Source organism: Triturus cristatus, chromosome 6, assembly GCF_964204655.1.
Source record: "Triturus cristatus chromosome 6, aTriCri1.1, whole genome shotgun sequence".
In the NCBI taxonomy this organism is placed as follows: Eukaryota; Metazoa; Chordata; class Amphibia; order Caudata; family Salamandridae; genus Triturus; species Triturus cristatus.
In genome coordinates this window covers 1,644,059,236-1,644,084,859 of record NC_140589.1, presented here as the reverse complement: position 1 = coordinate 1,644,084,859, position 25,624 = coordinate 1,644,059,236, and the positions used below count along the sequence as shown (strand labels likewise).

Sequence of the window (25,624 nt, the reverse complement as noted above, 5' to 3'; positions counted from 1 at the left end):
TATCGCCAACGTTGTGTTCAGTACAAGAGGCTCGGCCGGCGTGGAGGCCGTGAGGACCGAGGCCCTGGTACTGCTTTCGCTTGTGTTTGGGGGTTGTGGGTGTTGCACTACCGGTTGGGAGGGTGCGTATGGAGGGGGCATGTAGATGATCGGGGGACCTAATAGCAATTCGTCATTCGTTCGTTGCTTGGGAGGCAACTCAGGGTAGAGCATAGAGGGGGTCCTAACAGGGTACTGGCCTGATGTTTCAGGTTCTTGTTTTAGTTTAGCTTCCCTTCTCTCCTTTATTTCTTCCTCTAACTTTCTAGCGGCAAGGTGAGCTGCCTTTCGTAATTCCTTTTCTGCTTTTACATCTTCCCTCTTTTTCCGTTGCGTTGCTTCTTTGCGCCACATGCCGACACTGTCAAGCATAGTAGGCGTCGTTTTATTACCACGTAGAGCTATGTCTAGCGTTTCTATTTTATGGTCATCGAAGGATCCCATCAGTGGCCACTGACTCTCGGGGTCCTTCTTTGTATATTTATGCCATAGCTTGCTATATGCTACGGCGACTAGTCCATATTTAGTGAACATGTCCTTATTAGGGGTGCCCTCCAGTGGAGCCGGATGGTTCACCTCTAATAAGCGGGCCGGGCAGAACCAACTACCAATCAGTGGGGAGAAGATAGGCATGACGGGTTACAACGGGGACAAAAGTCTGCACTACCTATCTTTTCACTGCTTGCAAAGACTAGACAGAATATCTCTGTTCCACGTTATTTGTAAGCAGAGAATACCTCCAAAGAACCAATATCGAACAACTAGTGTTCAGACAAACAATCAATCAATGGTGAGAAAGAGATAGGCACGACGGGTTACAATGGGGACAAAAGTCTGCGTCACCTACACTTCACTATTTGCAAAGACTAGACAGAATATTTCTATTCTACGTTATTTGCAAACAGAGAATATCTCAAAGAGCACTATTCTTCAAAACAATGTTCGGACAATCAATCAGTGGGGAGATAAAAATAGGCACGACGGGTTACAATGGGGACAAAAGTCTGCGTTACCTACCCTTCACTATCTGCAAAGGAAGAGAGAGTATTTCTACTCTTCCCCGTTTGTAGACAGCGAATATCTCAAGGAGAACAATCAATAAGAAATACTAGTATTTTCAATCAATCAATCAATCGTGTCGCAATTTGTCGTGTTTCACGACCTTACCCGGACCGCATGGACAGTTTCTCGTCTTCTGCCTCCAGCGCACGATCGTCCTCTACTCTCCGTTATTGCCGCGGCACTCCTGATGGTTCCCAGTCAGGACCGTAGATCACTCGAGAGAGGTCTGTTCGGAACCAGTGAAGTTCGGATGATCGGCTGCCAGACGAGGGTCTATCGGGCAGGAGCTCTCCCGATCGTTGCAGTTGTTCACTCTGTCGTCGGGACCTCTCCCACTGGTTCCACGTGTCGCTGATGGGCCCCACGTTTGGGACGCCAATTGTTAAATGGTAGCGGCAGTTGCAGTCAATAACCTTTCAAGATTTGCCCGGCGGTAATCGCCTCTTATACCATTCGATGATTTAACCAACAAAAGAGGCAGGCGCCGGAGACTGGAAGGCAGGAAACAAAGTTTTATTCCGTCGGAGTAGAACACATCAGATCAGACAGCAAGGTATCGTCACGAGGTGCTCTAACCACATCTCTGAGGCCTGGCCTCTTATACACAGGTTTATGACTTTATTGCCGGTTTATCATACATGGCACATTCTTGAGATCGCTTTGATACATGAAAGAACATCCTCAGAATCCCTACTTCAAGCTCGTTCCCACACATATCTACAGTGGAAGTCCCCACCCCACTCACAGTAGGAGATGGCTATCACACAGCTGGACATTCCGCCAATTCCCGGGGGTGTGTGCGACTGGTCGGGTCTCAGGGGGTGGGGGGGGGCCTTGATCTACTGTAATCCCTTTGATGTGGGGTGTTTCCCTTACAGTAGGGGCAATAAACTGCATCCGCAGGGCTAGGTGATGGCCTGGGATCGGTCCGGACAATCGGGCACAGAGGAAGGGGGTTATCAAAGAGATGTATGACCATGTATGGGATGTCGGTCAGGCGTGGGATGTGGTTCCATGGCAGGGTCGCGCAGAAGGAGAGGGTTTATGGCCCGTGTATGAGAGAGCGGGGGTGGTCAGCGCGTGGGGGGGATGTTCGCAGCGCCAGGGGGACGCGCTGGCGATCGACAATGAGCAGGGAGAGAGGCCATGGTGCCTAAAATGGCTGCCGTGTGTTTTTGCGTGTGGTGCTGGGGAAAGACAAGATGGCGCAGATAATGTTCAGATACGAACTAAATTTCCACACATCCCCAGAGCTGATGAGCTCATAGATCGGCTAGGGGCTGCCCACTACCTCAGCACGTTTGATCTAACATCTGGGTATTGGCAGATCGCCTTGACCGATGGGGCCAAAGAGAGGTCAGCATTTTCCCCCCCTGATGGGCATTACCAGTTCCGGGTTATGCTCGGGCAGGGTTCAATGGTGTACTTGGGGCACCAAGTTGGGAGTGACCAGGTGGCACCCCTTCAACCCAAGATAGAAACCATCCTGAATTGGGAGTCACCCAAAACCCAGACAGAGGTGAGAGCCTTCCTAGGTCTCACCGGGTACTACAGGAGGTTTGTCAAGGGGTATGGCAACATTGTTGCCCCCTTGAAAGCGCTGACTTCAAGGAAGCAGCCCAGGAAGGTGATCTGGACTGACACCTGTCAGAAATCTTTTGAGGCCCTGAAAACTGCTATGTGCACGGCGCCCGTGCTTTTGGCTCCCAACTTCTCCAAAGTGTTTATCGTTCAGACAGACGCTTCAGAGCATGGTGTGGGGGCTGTTCTTTCACAGATTAATGAAGAGGGCCTAGATCAACCTGTAGCCTTTATTAGCAGGAGGTTACTTCTACGGGAACAGAGATGGGGTGCTATTGAGCGTGAGGCATTTGCTGTGGTCTGGGCGCTGAAGAAGCTAAGACCATACCTGTTTGGGTCTCACTTCCGGGTTCAGACAGACCACAGGCCCCTCAGATGGTTGATGCATATGAGGGGTGAGAATCCAAAGCTGTTGAGGTGGTCCATTTCCCTACAGGGTATGGATTTCATGGTGGAACATCACCCTGGTACAGATCACGCCAATGCTGACGGTCTGTCCAGATTTTTCCGCCTTAGTGATGAGGAACTCCCTGGGTTATGGTAGTTCTCCCCACTTTTCAGCTGGAGGGGACACGTGTTAGACCTGGCACCTTGGCATGAGTCTCCCTTCCACTTTTTTGTCACTGTGCCTCATGTGTTTTGCTGGTGTTAGCTGCTCCGAAGCACTGGGCCACTGCCAACAAGTGACACAGTGCAAGTGCTCCCTATTTAAAATGTATATGTTGGTTGGATTCCATAATTGGCTTATTTGGTTTACTGTCAGACCCCAGTAAAGTGCACCAGGAGTGCCAGGGCTTGTAAATACAAATGCTGCTGGTGGGCTTGCAGCACTGGTTGTGCCACCCACAGAAGCGGCCTGGTAAAATGTATCTAAGGTCTGCCATTGCAGAGCCTGCGTGCAGTCTGGTACTGTCATGCTGACTGGGTAAGTGCACACACTTGCCAGTCCCTAAACCTTCCCTTAACTTCATATCAGTCACCCGTATGGTAGGCCCAAGGGCAGGGTGCATTGTAAGCATAAGGTAGGACAAGCCCTGATGTGTGTGGCATGTCCTAATAGTGAATTACAGCCATTTACGTTTTTCACTATTGTAAGGCTTCCTGTTCTCCAGTTAGAATTGTTACATTCTATGATCCTAACAGACCCAGGGAACATGGTAGAAATTCGAGTTTAGTATGCCTGAACTCAGAATAATAAAATACATCTTTTAGTAAAGTTTATTTTAATATTCGGTGTTTGCAAATACCACTTTTAGAAAGTTGGTATTTGCTTGCTTGACCATTTCAGCCCGCCTCTGCTGTGATGTGTATCTGCCTGTCTGGTTGTGTGAGTGACAGGGCTGGGAAAACCCAGAGGGGCAGGGCTAGGTAGCCTGGTGGTGAATAGGAAGATTGGCAGTCAGATGGGTGGGAGGAGTACACCTGGGCTCTGAATAGGGCTGTGCTCTGCTACCAGGATGCTGGCTCCACCTCCTGTGGAGCGGCTGATGTCTCTGCCCTGCACCCTGAATAGAAAGGCAGAGTCATGTCAAGAGAGTGCTCAAGAACTGGTTTGGACTGGGCAAAGGCCCCTCAACCCCAGAGGAACAAAGGAATTAGGGGTATAAGTATTGGGACCCTGCTCCCAAGAAATTAGATCCTGCTGAAACAAGAAGTACCTCTGCCAGAGGAGAAGGAACTGGGAAAGCTGTAGGAGGAGTAACTGTCCCTGACCTGGGGGATTGGCCTGCAGTGGTTGCCTTGCTGCTGAAGGAGAGGAGAAAGACTGCTAAAGACTTTGCTTCAACTTGTGCTTTGAAAAGATCTCCAAGGGCTTGAACTGAGCTTGCCCCCTGAACGAAGTCCCAGGACCAGTGGACTTCACCCCCAGCTCCCCAGAGTCTTGTGGAAGTGCCTGCTGCTGTTGTTGGGCCTTCTGAGAGACTGCGTGTTGCAGGGAGCTGGAAGTGTGACGCAAGGAAGAGAAGCGTGCCGCCGTCGGAGCCGCTGTCGTCGCATCACGCAAAGGGTGTCGCCGCTGCAGCATCGCATCGAGCGGAAGCGTCTCGCATCATTCCGGAAGTGTCTCGCAACGCCGAAGAAGCGTGCCGCCATCGCAGCCATCGTAGCTGTCGCATTGCACCGCATCAAGAGAAGAATCTCGCATCGAGGAGGAAGCGTGTCGCCATCGCAGCCATCGTAGTTGTCGCATTGCACCGCATCCAGAAAAGCGCCTCGCATCCACGGAGAAGAGTGCCGCCGTCGGAGCCGCTGTCGTCGCATCTCGCAGAAGGGGTGTTGCCGCTGCAGCATCGCATCGAGCGGAAGCGTCTCGCAACGTCGGAGAAAAGTGCCGCTGCCAAGGCCGCTGTCGTCGCATTTCACCAAAGGTGATGCCGCTGTAGCTGACGCATCGAGTCGAGCCTTCTCGCAACATCGGAGAAGCGTAACTCATCTGGAAGATCCCGTCTTTATTTCTTTTGCACCAAGAACTTCAACGCAACTGCATCGCTGCAACACTTTTGTTGCCCTGCGTGTCGCATCTAAGGTACATTGACTTAAAGTGTCGCATTTAAGAACTTAAGAGAAACTAAGCAATCTTCTACCAACTAAGCAACCGTATTGTGTATTTTTTTTTTTTTTTTTTTTTTTTTTAAAAACCTTTATTGACATTTCAATCAATTACACGTATGGGCCTACAACCCCCGGGGCCGGCCGCTAAACAATCAGAATAACAGAAAGCAGGTCTATCACAGTCAGTACCTCGGGGAGCAAAATCTCGACGTTAGCATTCTCTCAGTCTCTGAACAGCCCAAGTAGGAGACCAGGATAATCAAGGTTTACATTTTATAATAGAAAAGGATGGAAGGATCAGGTGCCAAACAGTTTCCCAGCAGCGAAAAATGGCAGGCAGAACGATGAACGTAAACAATACACAGCAGTCTATCTAAGCAATGGCGCTGAAACAGGAAGTTCAGGATGTGGAGGAATGACACGGCCATTTGCGCCCGCAACCCCCTGCCCCAAGACCCAGGAAACTCCACGGAAATTATGGCACTCCGGAAACAGCAGTGATTAACAACAAAGGAGTACTACCATGCTGATCCCAGAAAAAGACAAAGGAGAATAAGAGAAGAAAAGGAGGCCATAGAAAAAGGAGGTGAAAGACTAAAGGATCCCCCCCCCAACCCCCCACCCTGCACCTCTGCAGATGAGTACGCCCCCCCCCCCCCAGCAGTGTGCCTGTCGCCCCGGAACCAGACCCGAAATATAGAAGAAACAGAGAAAAGAAGTGGGAAAAGAGCCCCCACCAGACGGGGGGGTAGAGAGAGTATTAATAAACTGGAGGAGGGCCTGCAAAACACGCCCCCGGCTTCTCCCTCCCGCACCACACGGTTTCCCATAAAGCAAACAATAAAGAACACAAAATCGACCCTGTCAAAGAGGAGTAAGGAGCATTACGCACTTGGTACACTAACAGTTATGCCGTGAGAGCACACAACTCCCGAGCCCGCCCGCCTAGTAGGTGACCACCTCGGAAGGGTCAGCATCATCCTTGGCCACTCTTTGCAAACCCACCCATGCATACCCCCAGTCCCAGTGCCATGTCCAATATTACCAGGAGGAGAAGTGTCCAATAGAACTCAGGAAGCGACACACACAGGTAGGGTAGAGGGCTCTGAAGATCGACACAGTCAGCTCTAGGGAGGATCGTCTTTCCCGATGCCGAGCCAGGATTTACACTGCACACCAGGCCCAGGAAGGCGGAATCAGCCAGGGCGGGCGACCGTTGCTTGGACGTTGCCTGGGTCGTCGGAGACCGTGCACGGGACAAGGCCACCACCCCCCACTCAGGTCCGAAACCTCCGGGACAGACCAAATCCACAGCCAGCTGATCTTACGTTAATATACTGTCCGGAGAGTCCAGGCGTGCACTATTCACAGGGGCGGCCACGACACTGTCCCCCCGTGCGCGGCATGAGAAGTCCCAGTGTACCTGGGGATAGGCAGGCGGCAACTGTTCCGACGCTGATGTCACTCCATCGAGCTTGCTCCCCAGCACCCAGGCTCCGTGAATCAGGGTGGAGTGAAGGGCACGAGAGCCTCGAAAAGGTCACCGTACCCCAGTACAGCTCCCGGCGCTCGCTCCGCTACGCTCCTCAGAGTCGCACCCTCCCAATCCTGCTGCAACCCGGTGTACAGGATGGTGGACTCTGGCATACCAAAATGGCCGCTGGGTAGGTCCATCCCAGATCGGGGCCGGGGCTCAGACACAAGCGCCTCGGGTTCCATGGCACTGGTAACTGGGTTCCGAGGGCAGGCAAACAATGTGTCCGGTGTGTGGTCACGGGCCACAGTCGTCCCCACCACGGACCAGCGCCCGTGAAAATCCGGGAGCAGCCCGCAAGAATCGGGACACGTTACGGGCGGCGTCCGGGCAGCTCACCGGCGAAGGCTGAAGCAATCACCGGAGAGTCTTGGAGTTGCCACCACGGGCACGCACTCGTTCGGCTACGCTTAGTGGTAGGAGCGACCACGGCGAAGCGCGGTCCGATATTCGCACCACTCCGGCAGTCCGACCCCACCCAGTCACCAAAGGCCGTTGTTGTTGCACTGCCGCCCGGCCACGGCGTTCACTCGAGGTCCCGGCTCCGGGGCTGCACAGGCCGCAAACTTCAGACGGTCATTTCTCCGGCGGTACCGCTGCCAGAAACTTCGGGGTCACACGGCCGGTTGCCGCTCGCGTTCACCAACACGGGTAGATGGCGCAGGCTAAGGATCTCGTGCAGGATATCTGTGCGGGGTGCGGAGGTTCACGGAGCCGGGAGCCTACGCTGCCGTCCCGGTCGCCATCTTGGCTCCTCCTCCCGTATTGTGTATTTTTAATCGTTTAATGGTCTTGTGATAATCCTATATAAAGAATCCTTATTTTTAATATAAATACCTGTGTGGTGTCCATTTGTAGTGTTGTCACTTGGTTACTGTATGTGCTCACAAATGCTTAACCTATAACGCTCTGAGATAAGCCTTGTCTGCTCGCGCCAAGCTACATAGAGGGTGAGCAAGGGGTTGTTTTAGTAGTGTAACCCCTTACCCTGACTAGAGGAAAGGTCCCCTGCTTGTCACAAGTACCTACCTGTGCCAACCAGAGAAACCGGATTCTAACACCAGTAAAGCGTAGATCAGCCTCCCACTCCACTTCAAAATCTACTTAACTTTTGAATTCCGTAAGAAGCTGAAGACCATGCTTTTCAATTAACCAAAATACCATGACAGGGCTAGGCACACACACCTGCTCAGCACCAATATGATAGTGTACTTTACAAATACACATAACATGACATGACATAACGTAACATAAAACATAGCATAACAAAACATAACATCACTGTGGGAATTGCTGTGATCCTAAGATCAATTGGATGAATTCATGTACAACTAGTGGTACTGCTACCGAAAAATGAAATGCACCATTAATGTGCAAATACTGTGGGATACTGACCTGTGTACACTGAATTGGGGTGCTAGCTGTTCTGGATCAAACCACAATGCCATGAACCTTCATAGGATCCGGCATAGGAGCAATGTTGGTCATACTATGGTAACATATCACCATCCAGGTACTTGGTTGCTTGGTGGATACTAGACATATCAATCCATCAACATCAAAATGACAGTACATTACATTTGTTGTAGTCCAATCTGAGTACCCACCATCAGTACCATTAGAGAACTCAATACCTCTATGGCAGGATGTACAACAATAAATGTGAATTTTTTGTAACAAATTACATCAGTCACTGTGCGAAATGAAGATGATTCTCAGCAAAGACAACTGTTTACCAACCACATATACTTGTATTGCAACTCTCATGTTTTTTAGTTAGATTCCCCCAACTTCAAAACCTTCGTTCATGACTTCCACTCCAGACATTTTAATGATTCTCTTAATTTTCCTTCCTACAGCTTGAGGTACAGCAGAGATGAAGAATTCCCACCAGTTGCCATGTTTTGGTGACTCTCTTACATATCTAGCATTTCAGGGTTTGGAACCTGTATTTGATGTTCTGAACCTCATGTAGATAATTTGATAAGGCATTGATTTTGTCCATTATCACTTTCCACAGGCATGTTCTTGGCTTAAGGAGGGTCTTGTGCATGAGATGGCTCATTAGACATTCAACTATCTTATCACACCTTTGCCAGGACTTCCAGTTCAGGATCTGTAAATGGGGACTTCCTTGCCTTGCAGGGTTCAATAAAGGAAGAGTTTGGTAAGGATGGCAATGGATTCTGTTTGTCTTGTTTTAAGGTGGTTTGGCCACACAATATAACTGCCTGCACAGTTCCACACAGGAAGGATGAGTTGGTATGCTTTTGGGTGTCCTAGGTTTCTTCTCTGTAGAGCCTTGCTCATTTTCACACTCCAGGAACTTACAATTCCTGGAAATAGCCACTTATTGGTATTTTGAGCAGTTGCCATTTACCAGGTGTAGTATTTACAACACATGGTACGTAGCCCACATCTAGTATTTAACGCATGCAGTAAATTCTGACCACAGGGGACACAGTAAAAACTCATCAAGACATACCTTTTTTAAATACCCTGCCAAATCGGTATTACCAGATATGGGAGTTTAGCAGTTTTTACCACCACACTCGTAATCAAGGCCTAAGTGTGCTAGGGTTCATTGAAAGGGGAGAACTGGAATTAACACTGGATGACAGTGATCCCTACATACATGAGTAACTGACATTGTCTGCCCAGCATATGAAGCAGCAAAGTTTGCTAGGCACTGTTTTCCATTTTTTGTGCAGGAGTGGCCTCTGGTCACCGAATGTTACAATGCACATAGACTAAGGATGACGTTTACATATTCATTATTTTCTAGTTGCATTTTTTATATTGAGTTCAGAAATTCTATTTCCTGATACCCTAATCATTTTTGTGTCCTTGTGGTCTCATTTTAACCATTACAGTTTACTGATTGCTTTCTTGAATGTAATGTTGGAATGGTGCTGCTTATGTCCTGTATTTTAATTTCTCTTAGTGAAAACCTGCTGGTTTTGTGGCATAGCTGCCACAGGTAAGCCTAGTGTTGCCAATGAAATTGAATTTGCATAACAATGCACCGGTTTACTAAATTTTCGGGAATTCATATATTTCCTTCCTCTCAAAAATTATACAAAGGACGTGCAGGATACAACCCAGTCTGGGACTGAAAAAAGATGAGACCTGATTATTAAACTCCATTATGGCACATATTTGTCATACAGTGTCCTAACTTTGACAATAGATGCATGAAGCCCTGTCTAATATTAAAAGGTAGGCTTAAACACACTTTGGTTGGCCATTATGTCATTATCTTCGCATGCATTTATAAACCACAATTAATGAGAGAATTTATTCTTCAAGATTTGCACAACGGTGGCCTTTGTTATTTGATTTTAGCATCCATTCATAACACAGGAATATAGTGTATGGTCATCACCTGATTGAAAATACAAAAAAAATGCTATGCTTCTAAATGCTTCTTATAAATGTTCAAAAGAAGCCCATTTATCCTGCATCCTCTCTTTGCAGAATGGTGCTAACTAGAAATTCCGGCTCTTCTAAAGTGATCTCTTGTCCAAACTCACTGGTTTTCTCATTCGATAATATTGGTATCTTCAGGTAATGAATTTTCATTTATTTTGCTTATTAAAGGAAATATAGAATGTGAAAAATATCTTAACTCTATCTTTCATCCACTGATTCTCTAGTAAGTAAATCCCCCCAACCGTATAGTTTGTTAACTTTATCCATCTTCCGCTTCTAAACCAATAATAGCTCACATACGACTGCATTCTTTATATAGTGCTCCTCAAATTTCAGTCTTCTTATTTCATTGATGATCCAAGACCATTTTAGCTCAGTGGTTTTCTGAAATAGTAAATGACCCATATATTTTGTCAGAGGTCATTCTATTATTGCTTAATAAGCTTTAATATATTGATTTCCAATTGATTGCACATTACAGCTCAGCGCCGCCTTCTTCTAGCACAAACTGAAAAAGTTAAGCCCATGAAAAGTGCCTTAAAATAATCCCAGACATAAAATATATTTAATTATTAGAATGTAGCCCTAGCAAGAGGGGCTACAGAACGCTTTATATAGAACAGAATGTGCAACATAGCAGAGAACAACCATAAGCATAAGTCAACGAATATTAATAAAGATAGCTGAGACCTTATGGGAAGAGGGAGGTAGGAATTTCATAGGGTACTATGAGGAAATGTCTTGGAGACTTCCAGAAAGACTGAATAAAAGGGGGCAGGAGGGGAGCACTTGTCCAGAAAATATGTATTAAAGAGGTAAGTCTTTCGATTTGTCCTCAAGGTCAGGAGGTTGAGGGTCATTCTAATAGCCTCAGGGGTCAGGTCGCAGAGCCTGGAGGTAAAGCAAAAGAAGGAGTGATTTGCTGTCTTATTTTTCTGTTTTAGAGACTTCGAGAAGTAAGTTGGGCTTTTCTCTTGTCACCTTTTCACCTCCAGAGGAAGAGTTTGTCTATGAGGGAGGAATGAAGTCCAGGCTTTGTGAATTATGTAGGCAATTTTGAAGTTGAACTAAGCCTCTTGGGTCTTGCAGTTGTGTTAATAATGGAGCGATGTGCTATAACTTTTGTATGTTAGAGACGAGGCGAGCTCCTGCTTACAAAGTGGTCTTGAGATGGGAAGTAGCTGTTTTGGGTAGGAGAGCATTTTCTTTGTCAAGGTGGGCGAGCATCTGTACTTGGACAGCTAACCTGAAGTCTGTAGATGAATGAAGGTTTCTATTTTCCTTATGAGGTGTAGCTGAAAATATGCAGTTTTGTTGGATTATTGACATGTAAAATCGAGTTCATATAGAGATATATTTAATCTGCGGGCTTTGGCAAGTAGTACTAGCGAGAGTCTAATAGCCATTGCAAGAAGTGTGTCAAGCCATGTTTGTAGGGGACGAGGTGATGCATTGGATATTGAAAAAATAATTGAGTTTCGATTTGTTTAACTTTTAGTGACAAGGTCAACAACTATTTTGGTAACTTGTCACTGTGAACCCCAAGGGGCGTAATATCCACAGGATGGAGATTTTGAGATAAAGCTGAGAAACATCAGCATATTGAGTATACAGGTGCCCTAGTCTTGGAACACTGTGCCAAAGGTTCAATAGATAGATTTAAGAGATGTGCTAAGATAATTGAACCCTGAGGAGCATCAAATTGTATAGGCAAGCATGAGGATTCAAATGAAACCATTGTGAGGAACTGCATGCTCGCCGCAAGGCAGATTTGTATCTAATTGCGTATTTTGCCTCTAGTCTCAAACTGATTTAGGGCTTGTTTAAAGGTTGTTGTCTTTACGGCCCAAGAGTTGTTTTCACTACAGATTTTCTAGGATTTTTCTCAAGAGAGGAAGATTTGTGATTGGCTTCAAGTTTAGGAGAATATTTAGGTGCAGCTAAATTTTCTTTGAATGGGGATATCTGGCTAGGTTTTCAGCGCTAACAGAAAAATGCCCTCTTCTTTTGAGGAATTTACGTTTTTTGATGTGAGTAGGTATGCTTCTGTCCCCGCAGATATTGGGATAGATTGTGGCCACAATACACTTCTTTCCCACAAGGGCTGGGCAGTGTGGCACTTAGGCACTCAGGAGGACTGAGAGAGACAAACGGAGATATAGGGCCCCATTAGGATTGCGGGCGGATCGCCACTGCCACCACTGGCCCGGCAGTGGCGATCCGCCCACCGGATGGCCCCATATTACCCCCACCATATTACTATGGCGAGGGACTCCAAAAGGACCTGAATATGGTGGCATATTAGGATGTGGCATACTTCATGCCTTACCATGGCAGAGACTCCGCATACTTCATGCCTTACCATGGCAGAGACTCCGCCATGGAAAGGCATGGGGTGTTTGCTACAGGGGGCCGTAGCAGGCCCCCAGGTTGTTGGGGGGATGGGGGGCTGCGCTTGGGGGGTACCCATGGTACCCCCCCAACATTGGCATGGACAAGGTGGCAGGCACTGCGCGTGCCTGTCACGTTGTGCATGTCAATGCAAAACGCCCATTCACAACATTGTGGCGGGCAGTGCTGTGAGCAGCGCCCGCCACAATGTTGTGAATACGGGATGCCACCGCCACGGTGGGGGTGGCATCATAATTGACGGTGGAGACCGCCGCACCAGTGGCAGCTGGTCCCGACACCACTAGGATGGCGGGAGGACAGGAGTCCGTCCGCCATCCTAATAGGGTCCATAGAGAGAGGGTGAAAGGCAGGGAGAGAGAGGAATTACGAGAAGTACAGGGAGAAAAAGGCAGCATGAGATATGAGGCCAGATGTACGAGGAAAGTGTTTGTGATTACCAAATTGGTGCGATTCCGTCCCAGGTCCAAGACTCCTCAGGATTCGAGTAATGCCATAGGGGGTCCACCTCTCGACGTCCCCAACTCCTGCAGTAATGGCATGGAAGGTTGGAGCAATCAAGCGAGGGAAGGGAAGGAAGGGAACAGCGGGGAGTAGAACCTGTAAAGAAATAACACAGACAATACACTTAATGCTATGCTCATAAATTCTCGCTAGGAGTTCCAATTCCTTAATATCTGTTTGCCTAATGGTTCTTGTCTTTCCTTTTTGCTAGCACTTGCTTTGTGACATATTCAGACCAACAAATAAACCAGAACACAGCCCAGGCACCTCACAGACATACTTGTACATGAACTGGCGGCATTATGCCCCACACCTTAGTTGGCTTGGGCCCCCCCATGAGAGAAAATGAACGGAATGTTAATTGCCCTAGGAACCTCTCCTCAGTGCCGTAAATACCCTCACATTGGGGTGTCTAACGTGTCTCGGTAAGGCTTGAAGAGAGAAAAAACAAAATAAATGTTGTTCTTGTGACCAAATATCCACACGGAGTAATTGTTGAGAGAATGGTTAGTTACCACCTTCTCATATGTTTTCTTTAGAATTACGATAGTTTGGGTTAAGCGTTCAACGCGGTTACTGCACCGCTGCGAGGACCCAAGCTCTCGCTCCACCTAGTCCACAACCAAATACCTCTCGGGAGGTTCGTGGGGTAAGGGAAGAGACAGTCACAATGCTCGCTGCCTCGCTGTGGACTGAGGCGAGCAGCAGCGAGTATTACCAAAGTTCACTGGAGATTCGTGGGGTAAGGGAAGACACAGTCACAACGCTGGCTGCCTAGCCGTAGACTGAGGCGAGCAGCAGCGAGTATTACCTAAGTATGTCTACACCCTGGGGGTGTAATCTCCGATGCGAAATACATGACGGGTGAGGTCTGGATCCGGGAACACCATGCACCGCTCAGGTGTTCAGAGCGTGCACTTCGACCACCTTTTGCCTCGGCAGGTTATCGACTTGGACGGGCATCTGAAGGCTGAGGCTGGCGGAGATTCTCGCATCCATTAGGGGATGCCAAACAGACGGCGGACAAGAGCTCCAAAGACACGGCTCCAATCTTCCTCAAAGCGGTTTCAGGAAACAACGAAACTCGCCAATCCGGAATTACGCGCAGCGTCATGTGCGCATCACTGCCCTTTTATTGTCGCGGCTCCTCCCACTCTCTCCCCGGGCATTCTGGGGATCGTAGTCATTGCAGGCGCGTGATGCCTGTTCCCTGACAGTAGCTCCCCGTCCCGGCGCCTCCTTGAACCAGGCTTGTCAGGGTGTCGGCGGTAGAATGCACGTACCCTGGCCGGTGCATGCACGTTGACACTGGCTACCCACTAATCCTCTTCCGCGGTATACCCTTTCCAGGATATTAAGTACCACAGTTTATTCCCCCAGTACTTGGAATCCACAATGCGTTGCACCTCATATTCCTGGCCATCTTCGGTGGATACGGCCGGTGGTGGCTTTCTCAGCCCTCCCTTGGCAGATTTCAACAGGCTACAGTGGAAGACCGGGTGGATTCGAAGAGATCCCAGCAGACGTAGTTTATAAGCCACTGGATTGATCTGCTTTACCACTCTATAGGGGCCTATATATCTGGGGTGGAACACGCTACACAGCTTGAAGCGGAGGTTCTTCATGGACAGCCAAACTTTGTCTCCTTCCTTGTACTGAGGGCCCTATACGCGGTGTCTATCCGCCCAGTTTTTATAGGTTAATTTTGCCTTTACCAGATGTTTCCTCACCTGTGCGTGCCCTTGGTGTAACGCTCGTATGTGAGCTTGCACCGAAGGCTGATTGTGTGTGCGTATTGGCAGGATGAGAGGCAAAATCCGGGCATTATAGCCATAGTTGGCTAAAAAGGGAGAGACGCCTATGGAGCTGTGCGTTGCGTTGTTGTACGCTAATTCGGCCATCCATAACATGGCCACCCAGGAGTCCTGAGCCTCTTCCACATAACACCGCAGGTATTTCTTGACCGTTTGATTCAATCGTTCTGTTTGACCATCGGTCTGCGGATGGAAACTTGAGGACACTGCTGACTCAATGTGCATAGAGCGACACCACCCCTTCCAGAAGCGGGCTATGAATTAAGGGCCCCTATCAGACACAATGACCTGCGGAATGCCGTGTATCCTCACCACGTGTTGCAGCAACAGTTGAGCTGTTTGTCCAGCCGTAGGTAGCATCTTGCAAGGAATAAAGTGACCCAACTTTGTTAAGCTATCGATTACCACCAGGATGGCAGAACAACCCTGCTCCACAGGGAGACCCGTGATAAAATCCAGGCTAATGTTCTGCCACGGCGACTGTGGGGTGGGCAAAGGAACGAGTTTGCCCCTCCTTGTTGATGTGTCCATTTTTCCCCTTGTGCAGTCCTCACACCTGGATACCCAGTTCTTAACGTCTGGGACTAGGGAGGCCCACCAGAAATACCTTTGCACCAATAAGGTCGTCTTCTGCATGCCCGGGTGACCTGCTAAAGGAGATTCGTGACACCAAGCAAAAGCCATTTTCCTAAGAGCTGAGGTAGGCAGAAACAACCTATGGCTCTGAAACGGCAGTCCATGCCGGATTTGTCTCTCCGGGTCTTCCGCTGCCCATCTGCTCCAGGCCTCGGTGCTCCTATTTTCCCTTATGCTATCCAGATATTCCTCCGCGTGTAACGTACAGATCATCTTGGAGGAAGGAATTATGGCCTCTTCTGGTACTTCTACGTTCGCATCTGTGGTAAGCACTCGGGACAGAGAATCCGCCTTACGTTTGTCCGCTCCTGGTGGGAAGGTGATGACAAAATTATACTCTTCGAAGAAGAGCATCCATCTGATTTGTCTGGGGGACAGACGTCTGGCTGTTCGTATTTACTGCAAGTTCCGATGGTCGGAATATACGGTGATGGGAAATCTAGCTCCCCATAAGTATGGACGCCATTCCTGAAAGGCCCTTTTTATTGATAACAGCTCCTTCTCGGCTATGTTATAGTTCCTTTCCGCCGGGAGAAGCTTCCTGGAGAGGTATGCCACTGGGTGGAGCTGCCCCGTGTCTTTGTCTCGTTGCGACAATATGGCCCCAATAGCCTCGTTAGAGGCGTCTGCCTCCACTATGAATGGGGTGTTGAGCTGTGGGTGTCACAACACGGGTGCTGAGGTAAACGCCTTTTTGAAGAATTCGAAGGCCGTTTCTGCGTCTGGGGTCCATGCGAAAGGCACGCCTTTTCTGAGAAGGCGGGTGATTGGTAGGGCCTTTTGCGAGAACCCTTGTATGAACCGTCTGTAATAATTGGAAAAACCCAGGAAGCACTGTACTTCCCGAACGTTGCGGGGAATCGGCCAGTCCTGCACCGCCTGTATTTTACGCTCTGCCATACTCAATCCCTCCGGATGGAGGATTACCCCCAAAAATTCCACTTCATTCACCCCAAATTTACACTTGCTCAGTTTGCAGAACAAGCGGTGTTTCCGCAAGGCCCTTAATACCTGTACCACATGTTCAGTGTGTCGGCTCACTGACTCCGAATAAATCAAGATATCATCTATGTAAACTACTACTGTTCTGTCAACATACTCTTTTAACACATCGTTCAGAAAGTACTGGAATGCCGCCGGGGCGTTGCACTACCCGAACGGCATTACCAGATACTCAAAAAGCCCGTAGCGGGTCTTAAAAGCCGTCTTCCACTCGTCCCCTTGGCGTATGCGCACCAGGTGGTACGCACCCCTAAGATCTAATCTCATGTAAATCTTTGCCTCACGTACTTGGCCCAATAGGACTGTGATAAGGGGCAAAGGATACCTATTGCGAACGGTGTTTTTGTTCAGCATGCGGTAGTCACAACAGGCTCTCAAGTCCCCATTGGCATTTGCTATAAAAAACAAAGGGGACGCCGCATGAGAACGGGAAGGACGGATAAAACCTATTTCCAGGAAGTGGTCCAGATACTCACGGAGGTGTTTGGTCTCGGGTTCGGAGAGCGCATAAACCCTACACGTAGGGATGGCAGCCCCCTCCACCAGGTCTATCTGGCAGTCGTAGGACCTGTGAGGAGGGAGCGACTCGGCTTGAGACTTGCTAAGAACGTCCGCAAAGTGAGAATATTCTTTGGGCAAACTTATGTCTTTTTCCGCGTCTGTCGCGGCTATGAACGAGTTGGCCAAAACTGCCGCACAAGAACTCTCACCAAAAACCAGGTGCTCCTGGCATTCCTCTGACAGGAACTGTACCGTTTTTTCTCTCCAACTGATGGTAGGATTATGGAGGCTAAACCAAGGCATCCCCAGGATCACCTCATACTGTGGGGCTTCTATAATGTTCAATGCCAAGGATTCTACGTGGTACATCTCTCCTGTTCTAGACGTTAGCCTGAGGCTCTCAGTTTGTTCTATGAGGAGCCCGGAGGTCAGTGGTTTACCGTAAACAGCCAACACCTCTTCTGGGATCACTCGAGACACCCTCCTTATGGCTAATTTTTCCACCAAACCACGGGGTATGAAGTTACCCGTGACCCCGGAATCCAACATGGCCTTTATCTGATATGTTTGTTGACCATTGTCTAACCACATAACCAGCTCAATATGTTTTTCTGTGTCTCTCTGTTGGTTAGTGGCCAGAGAAGGGATCCTCCAGGGTTGTTTCTCTGTGTCCATGGGACTACCCAGTGCTACGGGGTATAAGTCTGAGCTTGCCACTGTGGCTACTGCTTTCCTGTTCCTGTATGTCCCCCCTGGTCTTTTAGGTCGAGCGGGACATTCGCGGACATAATGTCCCTTTTTTCCGCAATACATACACAGCCCCTGTGTTCTCCTGCTCTCTCTTTCCATCCTTGATAGAGGCGCACAAACTGCGCCCACTTCCATGGGCTCTGGGGCTACGTCGCTACCGGTAGCTTCCTTCCTGCCTCTCTCTCCTTGGAACCTGTGACACCCCCCTGTCTGCGATGCGCCCGTCCAGCCTTAAGGCTAGACTAACTAGAGTTTTGCATGTGCGGGGTTGGGGATCTATTCTAGCGATTACATCCTTTAACTCATCGCAGAGGCCCTGGTAGAATAGGGACATCCTCTTTTCTTCTGGCCATGCAGCCTCCGCTACCAACCTATTAAAGGAGGTCAAATAAGCCACCAACTCATGTTTTTCCTTGTTTTAACTCTAGAAGCTCCCGATCAGCGCTAAACGTAGTAGAACGCCTATCAAACACCCCTTCTAAGGCGGCCCTAAACTCATCCCAGTCGGATAAAACCGGAGCATTATTACGTACCAATGGTACCGCCCAATTGGCTGCATCGCCAGCCAGATAGGAGATAGCAAACGCAACCCTAGAGTGATTATTCGGGAAAGAGGACGGCCTGCAAGAAAAATGCATCAATATTTGCATCAAAAACACCTGTATCTTCTGGGGATCCCCAGAGTATCTCTCAGGGTTGGCTAAAGGAATGGGGGGAGGCACGGTGACCTGGATTGAAGGAGTCCCTGTGCTTCTATGAAAAGGGTTTCTTGACATCCTATCTATCTTCTCTTGTAACGCCGCTGTTTCAGCCCTAGACGCTGCTAATTCCTGTTTAACTGCGGCGAGTGCTTGCAGGACCTCGTCCATACCGCGTCCCTAAAGCAACCCCCGAACCGGGAGGAGTTTTAATACGTGGGCGCGGAATTCTGTGACGATTCTGTCCCAGGTCCAAGACTCCTCAGGATTCGAGTGATGCCATAAGGGGTCCACCTCTCGACGTCCCCAACTCCTGCACTAATGGCACGGAGGGCTGGAGCAATCAAGCGAAGGGAAGGGAAGGGAAGGAAGGGAACAGCAGGGAGTAGAACCTGTAAAGAAATAACACAGACAATACACTTAATGCTACGCTCATAAATTCTCGCTAGGAGTTCCAATTCCTTAATATCTGTTTGCCTAATGGTTCTTGTCTTTCCTTTTTGCTAGCACTTGCTTTGTGACATATTCAGACCAACAAATAAACCAGAACACAGGCCAGGCACCTCACAGACATACTTGTACATGAACTGGCGGCATTATGCCTCACACCTTAGTTGGCTTGGGCCCCCCCATGAGAGAAAATGAGCGGAATGTTAATTGCCCTAGGAACCTCTCCTCAGTTCCGTAAATACCCTCACACTGGGGTGTCTAACGTGTCTCGGTAAGGCTTGAAGAGAGAAAAAACAAAATAAATGTTGTTCTTGTGACCAAATATCCACACGGAGTAATTGTTGAGAGAACGGTTAGTTACCAGCTTCTCATACGTTCACTCCGGATCTCCGACCGATCCCTGCCCTCACCACGTCTTCAACAAAGCCGACGCTGTCATCGCACCCCACCTGCGGGACATTATCAACACCTCCTTCGACACCGCCACCTTCCCCGAGAGCTGGAAGCACGCCGAACTCAGCGCTCTACTCAAGAAACCTACAGCAGACCCCACCGAACTCAAGAATTACCGCCCCATCTCGCTACTCCCGTTTCCAGCCAAAGTCATCGAGAAGACCGTCAACAAACAGCTGGCCGCCTTCCTCGAGACGAACGGATCCCTCGACCCCTCACAGTCCGGCTTCCGAGCCAACCACAGCACCGAGACCGCACTCATCGCCGCCACCGACGACATCCGAGCCCTGATGGACAACGGAGAAACAGCGGCCCTCATCCTCCTAGACCTCTCCGCGGCTTTCGACACGGTCTGCCACCACACCCTAGTGCAGCGCCTCAGCAACGTCGGAATCCAGGAGAAGGCATTGGAATGGATCGTCTCCTTCCTCGACGGAAGAACGCAGAGAGTCCGCCTACCTCCGTACAAGTCAGAGGCCACCGAAGTCATCTGCGGCGTCCCTCAAGGATCCTCGCTGAGCCCTACCCTCTGCAACGTCTACATGAGCCCCCTCGCGGCCATCGCACGCCAACACAACCTCAACATTATCTCCTACGCCGACGACACCCAGCTGATCCTCTCCCTGACCAACGACCCCGCCACCGCCAGAGCCAACCTGCACGAAGGGATGAAAGAGGTAGCCGAGTGGATGACGATCAGCCGCCTGAAGCTGAATTCAGACAAGACGGAGGTCCTCATCCTGGGCTCCTCGCCCTCCGCCTGGGACGACTCCTGGTGGCCCCCCGCCCTGGGCACCGCACCCAAACCGACGAGCCACGCACGCAACCTGGGCTTCATCCTGGACTCCTCCCTCTCCATGACCAGGCAAGTCAACGCCGTCTCCTCGTCTTGCTTCAACATCCTGCGCATGCTTCGGAAGATCTTCTGGTGGATTCCCACGGAGACCAGGAAGACCGTCACCCAGGCCCTCGTCACCAGCCGACTGGACTACGGCAACGCCCTCTACGCCGGAACCACCGCCAAGCTCCAGAAGAGACTCCAGCGGATCCAGAACACCTCAGCCAGACTCATCCTCGACATCCCACAAAACAGCCACATCTCCGGACACCTGAGAGACCTACACTGGCTCCCCGTCAACAAAAGAATCACCTTCCGGCTCCTCACCCACGCACACAAAGCCCTATACGATCAAGGCCCGAGCTACCTCAACAACCGAATCAACTTCTACGCTCCCAAACGCCACCTCCGATCAGCCAGCCACGCCCTCGCCGCCATCCCACGCATCCGTAGAGCGACAACAGGAGGAAGGTCCTTCTCCTACCTGGCCGCCAAGACCTGGAACTCCCTCCCGGCCGACCTGCGCCTGACCCAAGACCACCTCTCCTTCAGGAAGAAGCTCAAGACCTGGCTGTTCGAGCAGTAACGGCACCCCCCCCCCCCCCCTAGCGCCTTGAGACCCTACGGGTGAGTAGTGCACTCTATAAATGTCTTTGATTGATTGATTGATTTAGAATTACGATAGTTTGGGTTAAGCGTTCAACGCGGTTACTGCACCGCTGCGAGGACCCAAGCTCTCGCTCCACCTAGTCCACAACTAAATACCTCTCGGGAGGTTCGTGGGGTAAGGGAAGACACAGTCACAACGCTCGCTGCCTCGCCATGGACTGAGGCGAGCAGCAGCGAGTATTACCAAAGTTCACGGGAGATTCGTGGGGTAAGGGAAGAGACAGTCACAATGCTCGCTGCCTCGCCGTAGACTGAAGCGAGCAGCAGCGAGTATTACCTAAGTATGTCCACACCCTGGGGGTGTACTCTCTGACGCGAAATACCTGACGGTTGAGGTCCGGATCCGGGAACACCATGCACCGCTCAGGTGTTCAGAGTGTGCACTTCGACCACCACTTGCCTCGGCAGGTTATCGACTTGGACGGGCATCTGAAGGCTGAGGCTGGCGGAGATTCTCGCATCCAGCAGGGGATGCCAAACAGACGGCGGACAAGAGCTCCAAAGACACGGCTCCAATCTTCCTCGGAGCGGTTTCAGGAAACAACGAAACTCGCCAATCCGGAATTACGCGCAGCGTCATGTGCGTGTCACTGCCCTTCTATTGTCGCGGCTCCTCCCACTCTCTCCCCGGGCATTCTGGGGATCGTAGACATTGCAGGCGCGCGATGTCTGTTCCCTGACACAAATAGTACATTTTTGCGATTTTCTATTTCAATCACAAACATCCTTGTACAAATGTGTGTTTATTACATTTTGCGTTTCTTAGTTGGTCACAAACAGACCATACCTCATTAATATTCATATAGTATCGGTTTTCAACCCATTGGTAATTGCAAAAATCACAGGGAAGGTGGCCTGCTGGGGTTAACAGACCACCATGTCTGTAATTGCTTTTCAATAAAGCAATTTATTTTTTTAGAGTAGGCAAGCCACTCCTCCCCTGCCCTAGAGCTGTTACGAAAACCTAGAACTCGCTCTGATTATAGTGCTTCTGAAATATATTTAGTACTAAGTTTCATGTGTTACCTTTGTATTCTGTCACATTATGCAAGGATGTGTTTTCTACAATCTTGTTCCGGTAATTATGAAAGTCAAGGAGTCATTGTGTTCTTTTACAAGTTGCTAGAAAACAGCATATTGTATTTCATTTGCCAATGCTTGTTTGTATAATGTTTGAATCACCAAAATTATCTTTCCACAAGACTGTACTAAGGCACGTTGCTAATTGCTTTGAACACGTTTGTAAACCGCCGTGCCGGTACACAAGTTATGCGAATCATCCTCAGAGCACGTTTTACCGGTCTCCAGAACCATGGCGCTCAGTCCTATTTAAACCCCACCCGCCTCGATTCAGTGCTTCGCTTCCCGTGCGCTTCACTTACCTGACTCCGTCTCCTGTCGGCTTTGGACTCCCGCCTTGAATCCAGGAACCCGCCCCGAATCTTTGACATCCCGGTGATTCTTACCTTTGGACTTCCGGTGGAGGCATCTTCCGCTTCCTGGAGGTCATCACCAAACTTCCTGCAAACTTCCTGCAAAACAGATCAACAAGTCAGTTGCCTAGCAACCCTCGAGAGAAGGTAACGCCCAAAAGAAATGACTAAGTTACATGGTAAGAGCTCTTGTTTTCAAGTATTTTTTCAACACAAAGCCTCGTCGCGAGAGAAACCAGATTAACCCTTCACGAACAAAATGCAAGTAGTGATGTTTTGCATATTGGTACATTCAAGGATGATTTAAGGCTACACAAGTCAATAGTAGGCTTCGAGATCTAGAAGCTTACCAACTACAGTTGTGAAGGAACTTTGGTGCTTATTAAAGAGACAAACTCTGATGCTTACAAGAGAACTTTGGTGCTTTAAAAAAGAAGACAGATCTTCATTGTTGACATTATATATTGAAGAAAGATTTTTCTTATTTTTACTTTTTTTATTTATTTAAATTGTTGGTGAACCATTCCCATTCCAAAAACCCCGGTTAGGGTTTATACCTAACAAACTATCAGGTATATGGTGATTGTATAAGATGACCAATAAGAGATATATCTAGAGTAAGCTGCAGTACATATCACATAACTTAAGTTGTTGTTTATTTGTTTAGAGAGAATAACACCGAATATCCACAAATTGATGACATAATCTAGATGGTGGCTTCTACGTTCTAATTCTTTCTGCGGTATGTTTTGAAGAGTAGCAATGTTCAATAGAGAAGACTAAGGACAATTACACAGCTTGTTATAAATTATGTTTCAATGTCTTTTAGGACTGGTACTCCTGAACCCTAGGTAAACAAAAAGAGCAGAAGTTCACCTTGGCCTTGCCAGAACGATACAACCACCGAAGTTCCAGTGTTATATTTTTCTCTCTCTTCCCTTTCCTCCCTTCCCCCGGGGGCCAGACGGAAACGCAAGAATTATAACTCCTTGCGTTGCCGACCGGCTTCAGGGAGATTCTGGGACAGGCAACATCGAAGAAGGAACAACCGGAGTTCAGGTGGGTGACTTTGCAACAAGAGCAGGCCCACTCCCAACCAAACACTTCTGCTTTCTCGCAGTTATCATTATATGCTTTTGCTTCTCGCACTGCGAGAAAGCAGTGGGGCGACACTCCTCCGCCATAGTGGAGGAGCCGCCCCAGCATGCAAGACAGAAATATAGAAAGGCAGACTGAGGCATAACGGAGAAACAGAGGGACGGGAAGACAGAGATACCCAGAGAAACAAACTGAGGGAGAGACGGAGTAAGATCAAAAGATAGAAAGAAGGAGGCAGAGAAAGACAGAGATTAAAAAATGAGGAGAGCAAAACTACAGGCAGAGAAAAACAGAGGCAGAAATCCGGAAAGACAGATGCAATTTATTGTGAGATACCCAGAATGTGTATGTTACCATTTGTGCCTTAAGATTTGATGCAGATGTCACTGGCTGAGAGTAATCAGTTCCTTGGCTCCTTATTCTTGTGTGAAACTCTCTGGTAACCTATCACAAAAGCACTAAGGTTTAACTTAGAGGCAATGTCTAAAGAATGTATTTAGTACACAAACAATAATAAAGTGAAAACACCACACAAGAAAAGAAGATAGAGTAAAATTTAATAAAAACATGAAACCAAATCAACATAAATGTAATTAGTACAATTGTAGATATGCAATTTCAAAGATTTAGCTAAGTATATTTTCTGAAAGCACAAAGTGCCACTCACAGTCATCTGGTCGTGCTAAACTGGGGGAAAAGTCACATGTTCAGGCTGACCGCAATGTATACAGGGACCAGTTTATTCCTGCTGAAAAAAGTTACCTTCTCAAAATCTGGGGCAAAGTGTCCTGTTCATGGTGGAGTAGTCTGCGAGGAGCAGGAACAGCATTGCGGATGGCCTACTACAGCGACTACTGTGAAGAGCAGGTCGGGGTATCATGGACAGACACTGCTGTAGCGAGGAGATCCTGTTGGCAGGGTCAATGGTGGTTGCTGGAGCTTTGCATTGGCAGTTACTGGGGGGCTTTAGGTGCTGTAGCAGGAAATACAGATCTCAAGTTGTTGGTGGTTGCTATAGAATCAAGAGTCAGGTTCACCGGAAGTTAGTGTAGGCAGTCATCATGGGCGGCAAGATCTCAGTGCAAACGAGTCCTTTCCTGGTAGCAAACAGCCCAAAACTTCATGGATTTCTCCATTTTGTCACTGGAGCTGCTCAAGTGATGCCAGCTGAAAGTTCAGGACCTGGAGATCAGGAACTCACTCCAGCAGAGGCCAGCAGTGCTCAGGTCGGTCCAGTTGCAGGTCCAGGACGTTCCAGTGCAGCAGGTCGGCTGGACTGTTGCAAGGAGGCCTCTGGAGCTTGTTGTGTCCCTGTAGCTCAGAAGAGGAGGTTGGCCAACTGATCCTTGGAGTCACTCAGGTTTACCAGTGATGAAGGGAACAGGTCCAGTCTTCCTTCTCAGAGAGCAAAGTAGGCCTCAATCAGCAGGGCAGCCCTCTGGCAGCATGGCAGTGATTATTTTGTAATCTCCACAGGTCCAGGAGTGTACTGAAAAGTTGGTCTGAGGGTCAAATATTTATACCAGGAGACAGCTTTGAAGTGGAGAAACTCCAAGATCTTTCCCCACATCTGGGATAATATGCCTTATATCCAATGGCACTTGGAATACGGCGGATGGAAAATCTATAATTTTTTTGACAAAGTAACCTGTCTGCTGAACTCTAAATTAGGCCCTTATTCATGTGACCCAGGACACCAGCAGTGACCACCAAATGGCTAGGCCAAGAAACTGCCCGCACATTTCTAAAAGTGACATTTTTAGAATTGTTACTTAATATCTGACATTACCATTAAAGAGCATTTTAAATTACAATGAGTTAATAATGAATGTAGGCGTGTTTCACAATCAGGACATGAAAGTACCTCCTCAACATTTTAGATGTATCTCATCCTGCCCTATAGGAAGTTTAGGAACTATCTTAAGGGTGACTTATATGTATTAAAAATGAAGGTTTAGGCTGCCAGGTTGGACTGGCAGTTTGAAACTGCACACAGGGTGCAATGGCAGGCCTGATACATGTTTTAAAAGGCCAATTAAAAGGGTGTCACAATAAGTGCTGCAGGCTCACTAGTAGAATTTAATTTACAGGTCCTGGGTACATGTTGTACCACTTTACTAGGGACTTATAAGTAAATCAAATGTACCAATTGGGTGTAAGCTAATTTA

General features: G+C 48.6%; 1 protein-coding gene across 4 annotated transcripts in view; it reads right to left on the bottom strand.

The window, feature by feature from the left end:
- Positions 1-22,430, bottom strand: part of LOC146821754 (endogenous retrovirus group PABLB member 1 Env polyprotein-like) — a 137,523-nt gene extending 115,093 nt beyond the window's left edge. For 2 of the 4 annotated variants that reach the window (XM_085612795.1, XM_085612796.1), the window contains exons 1-2: positions 22,392-22,430; positions 13,051-13,210 (exon numbers count right to left, since the gene is read on the bottom strand). Coding sequence is in view for 1 of the 4 variants with exons in the window: in XM_085612798.1 (XP_085468924.1) it covers positions 13,051-13,210; positions 22,308-22,376 (229 nt within the window). In the remaining 3 variants the exon portion in view is untranslated. Of the gene's footprint in view, positions 1-13,050; positions 13,211-22,307 lie in introns of all 4 variants that reach the window. The other 2 variants (XM_085612798.1, XM_085612797.1) reach the window with 2 other exon arrangements.
- Between the last annotated feature and the right edge of the window lie 3,194 nt (positions 22,431-25,624).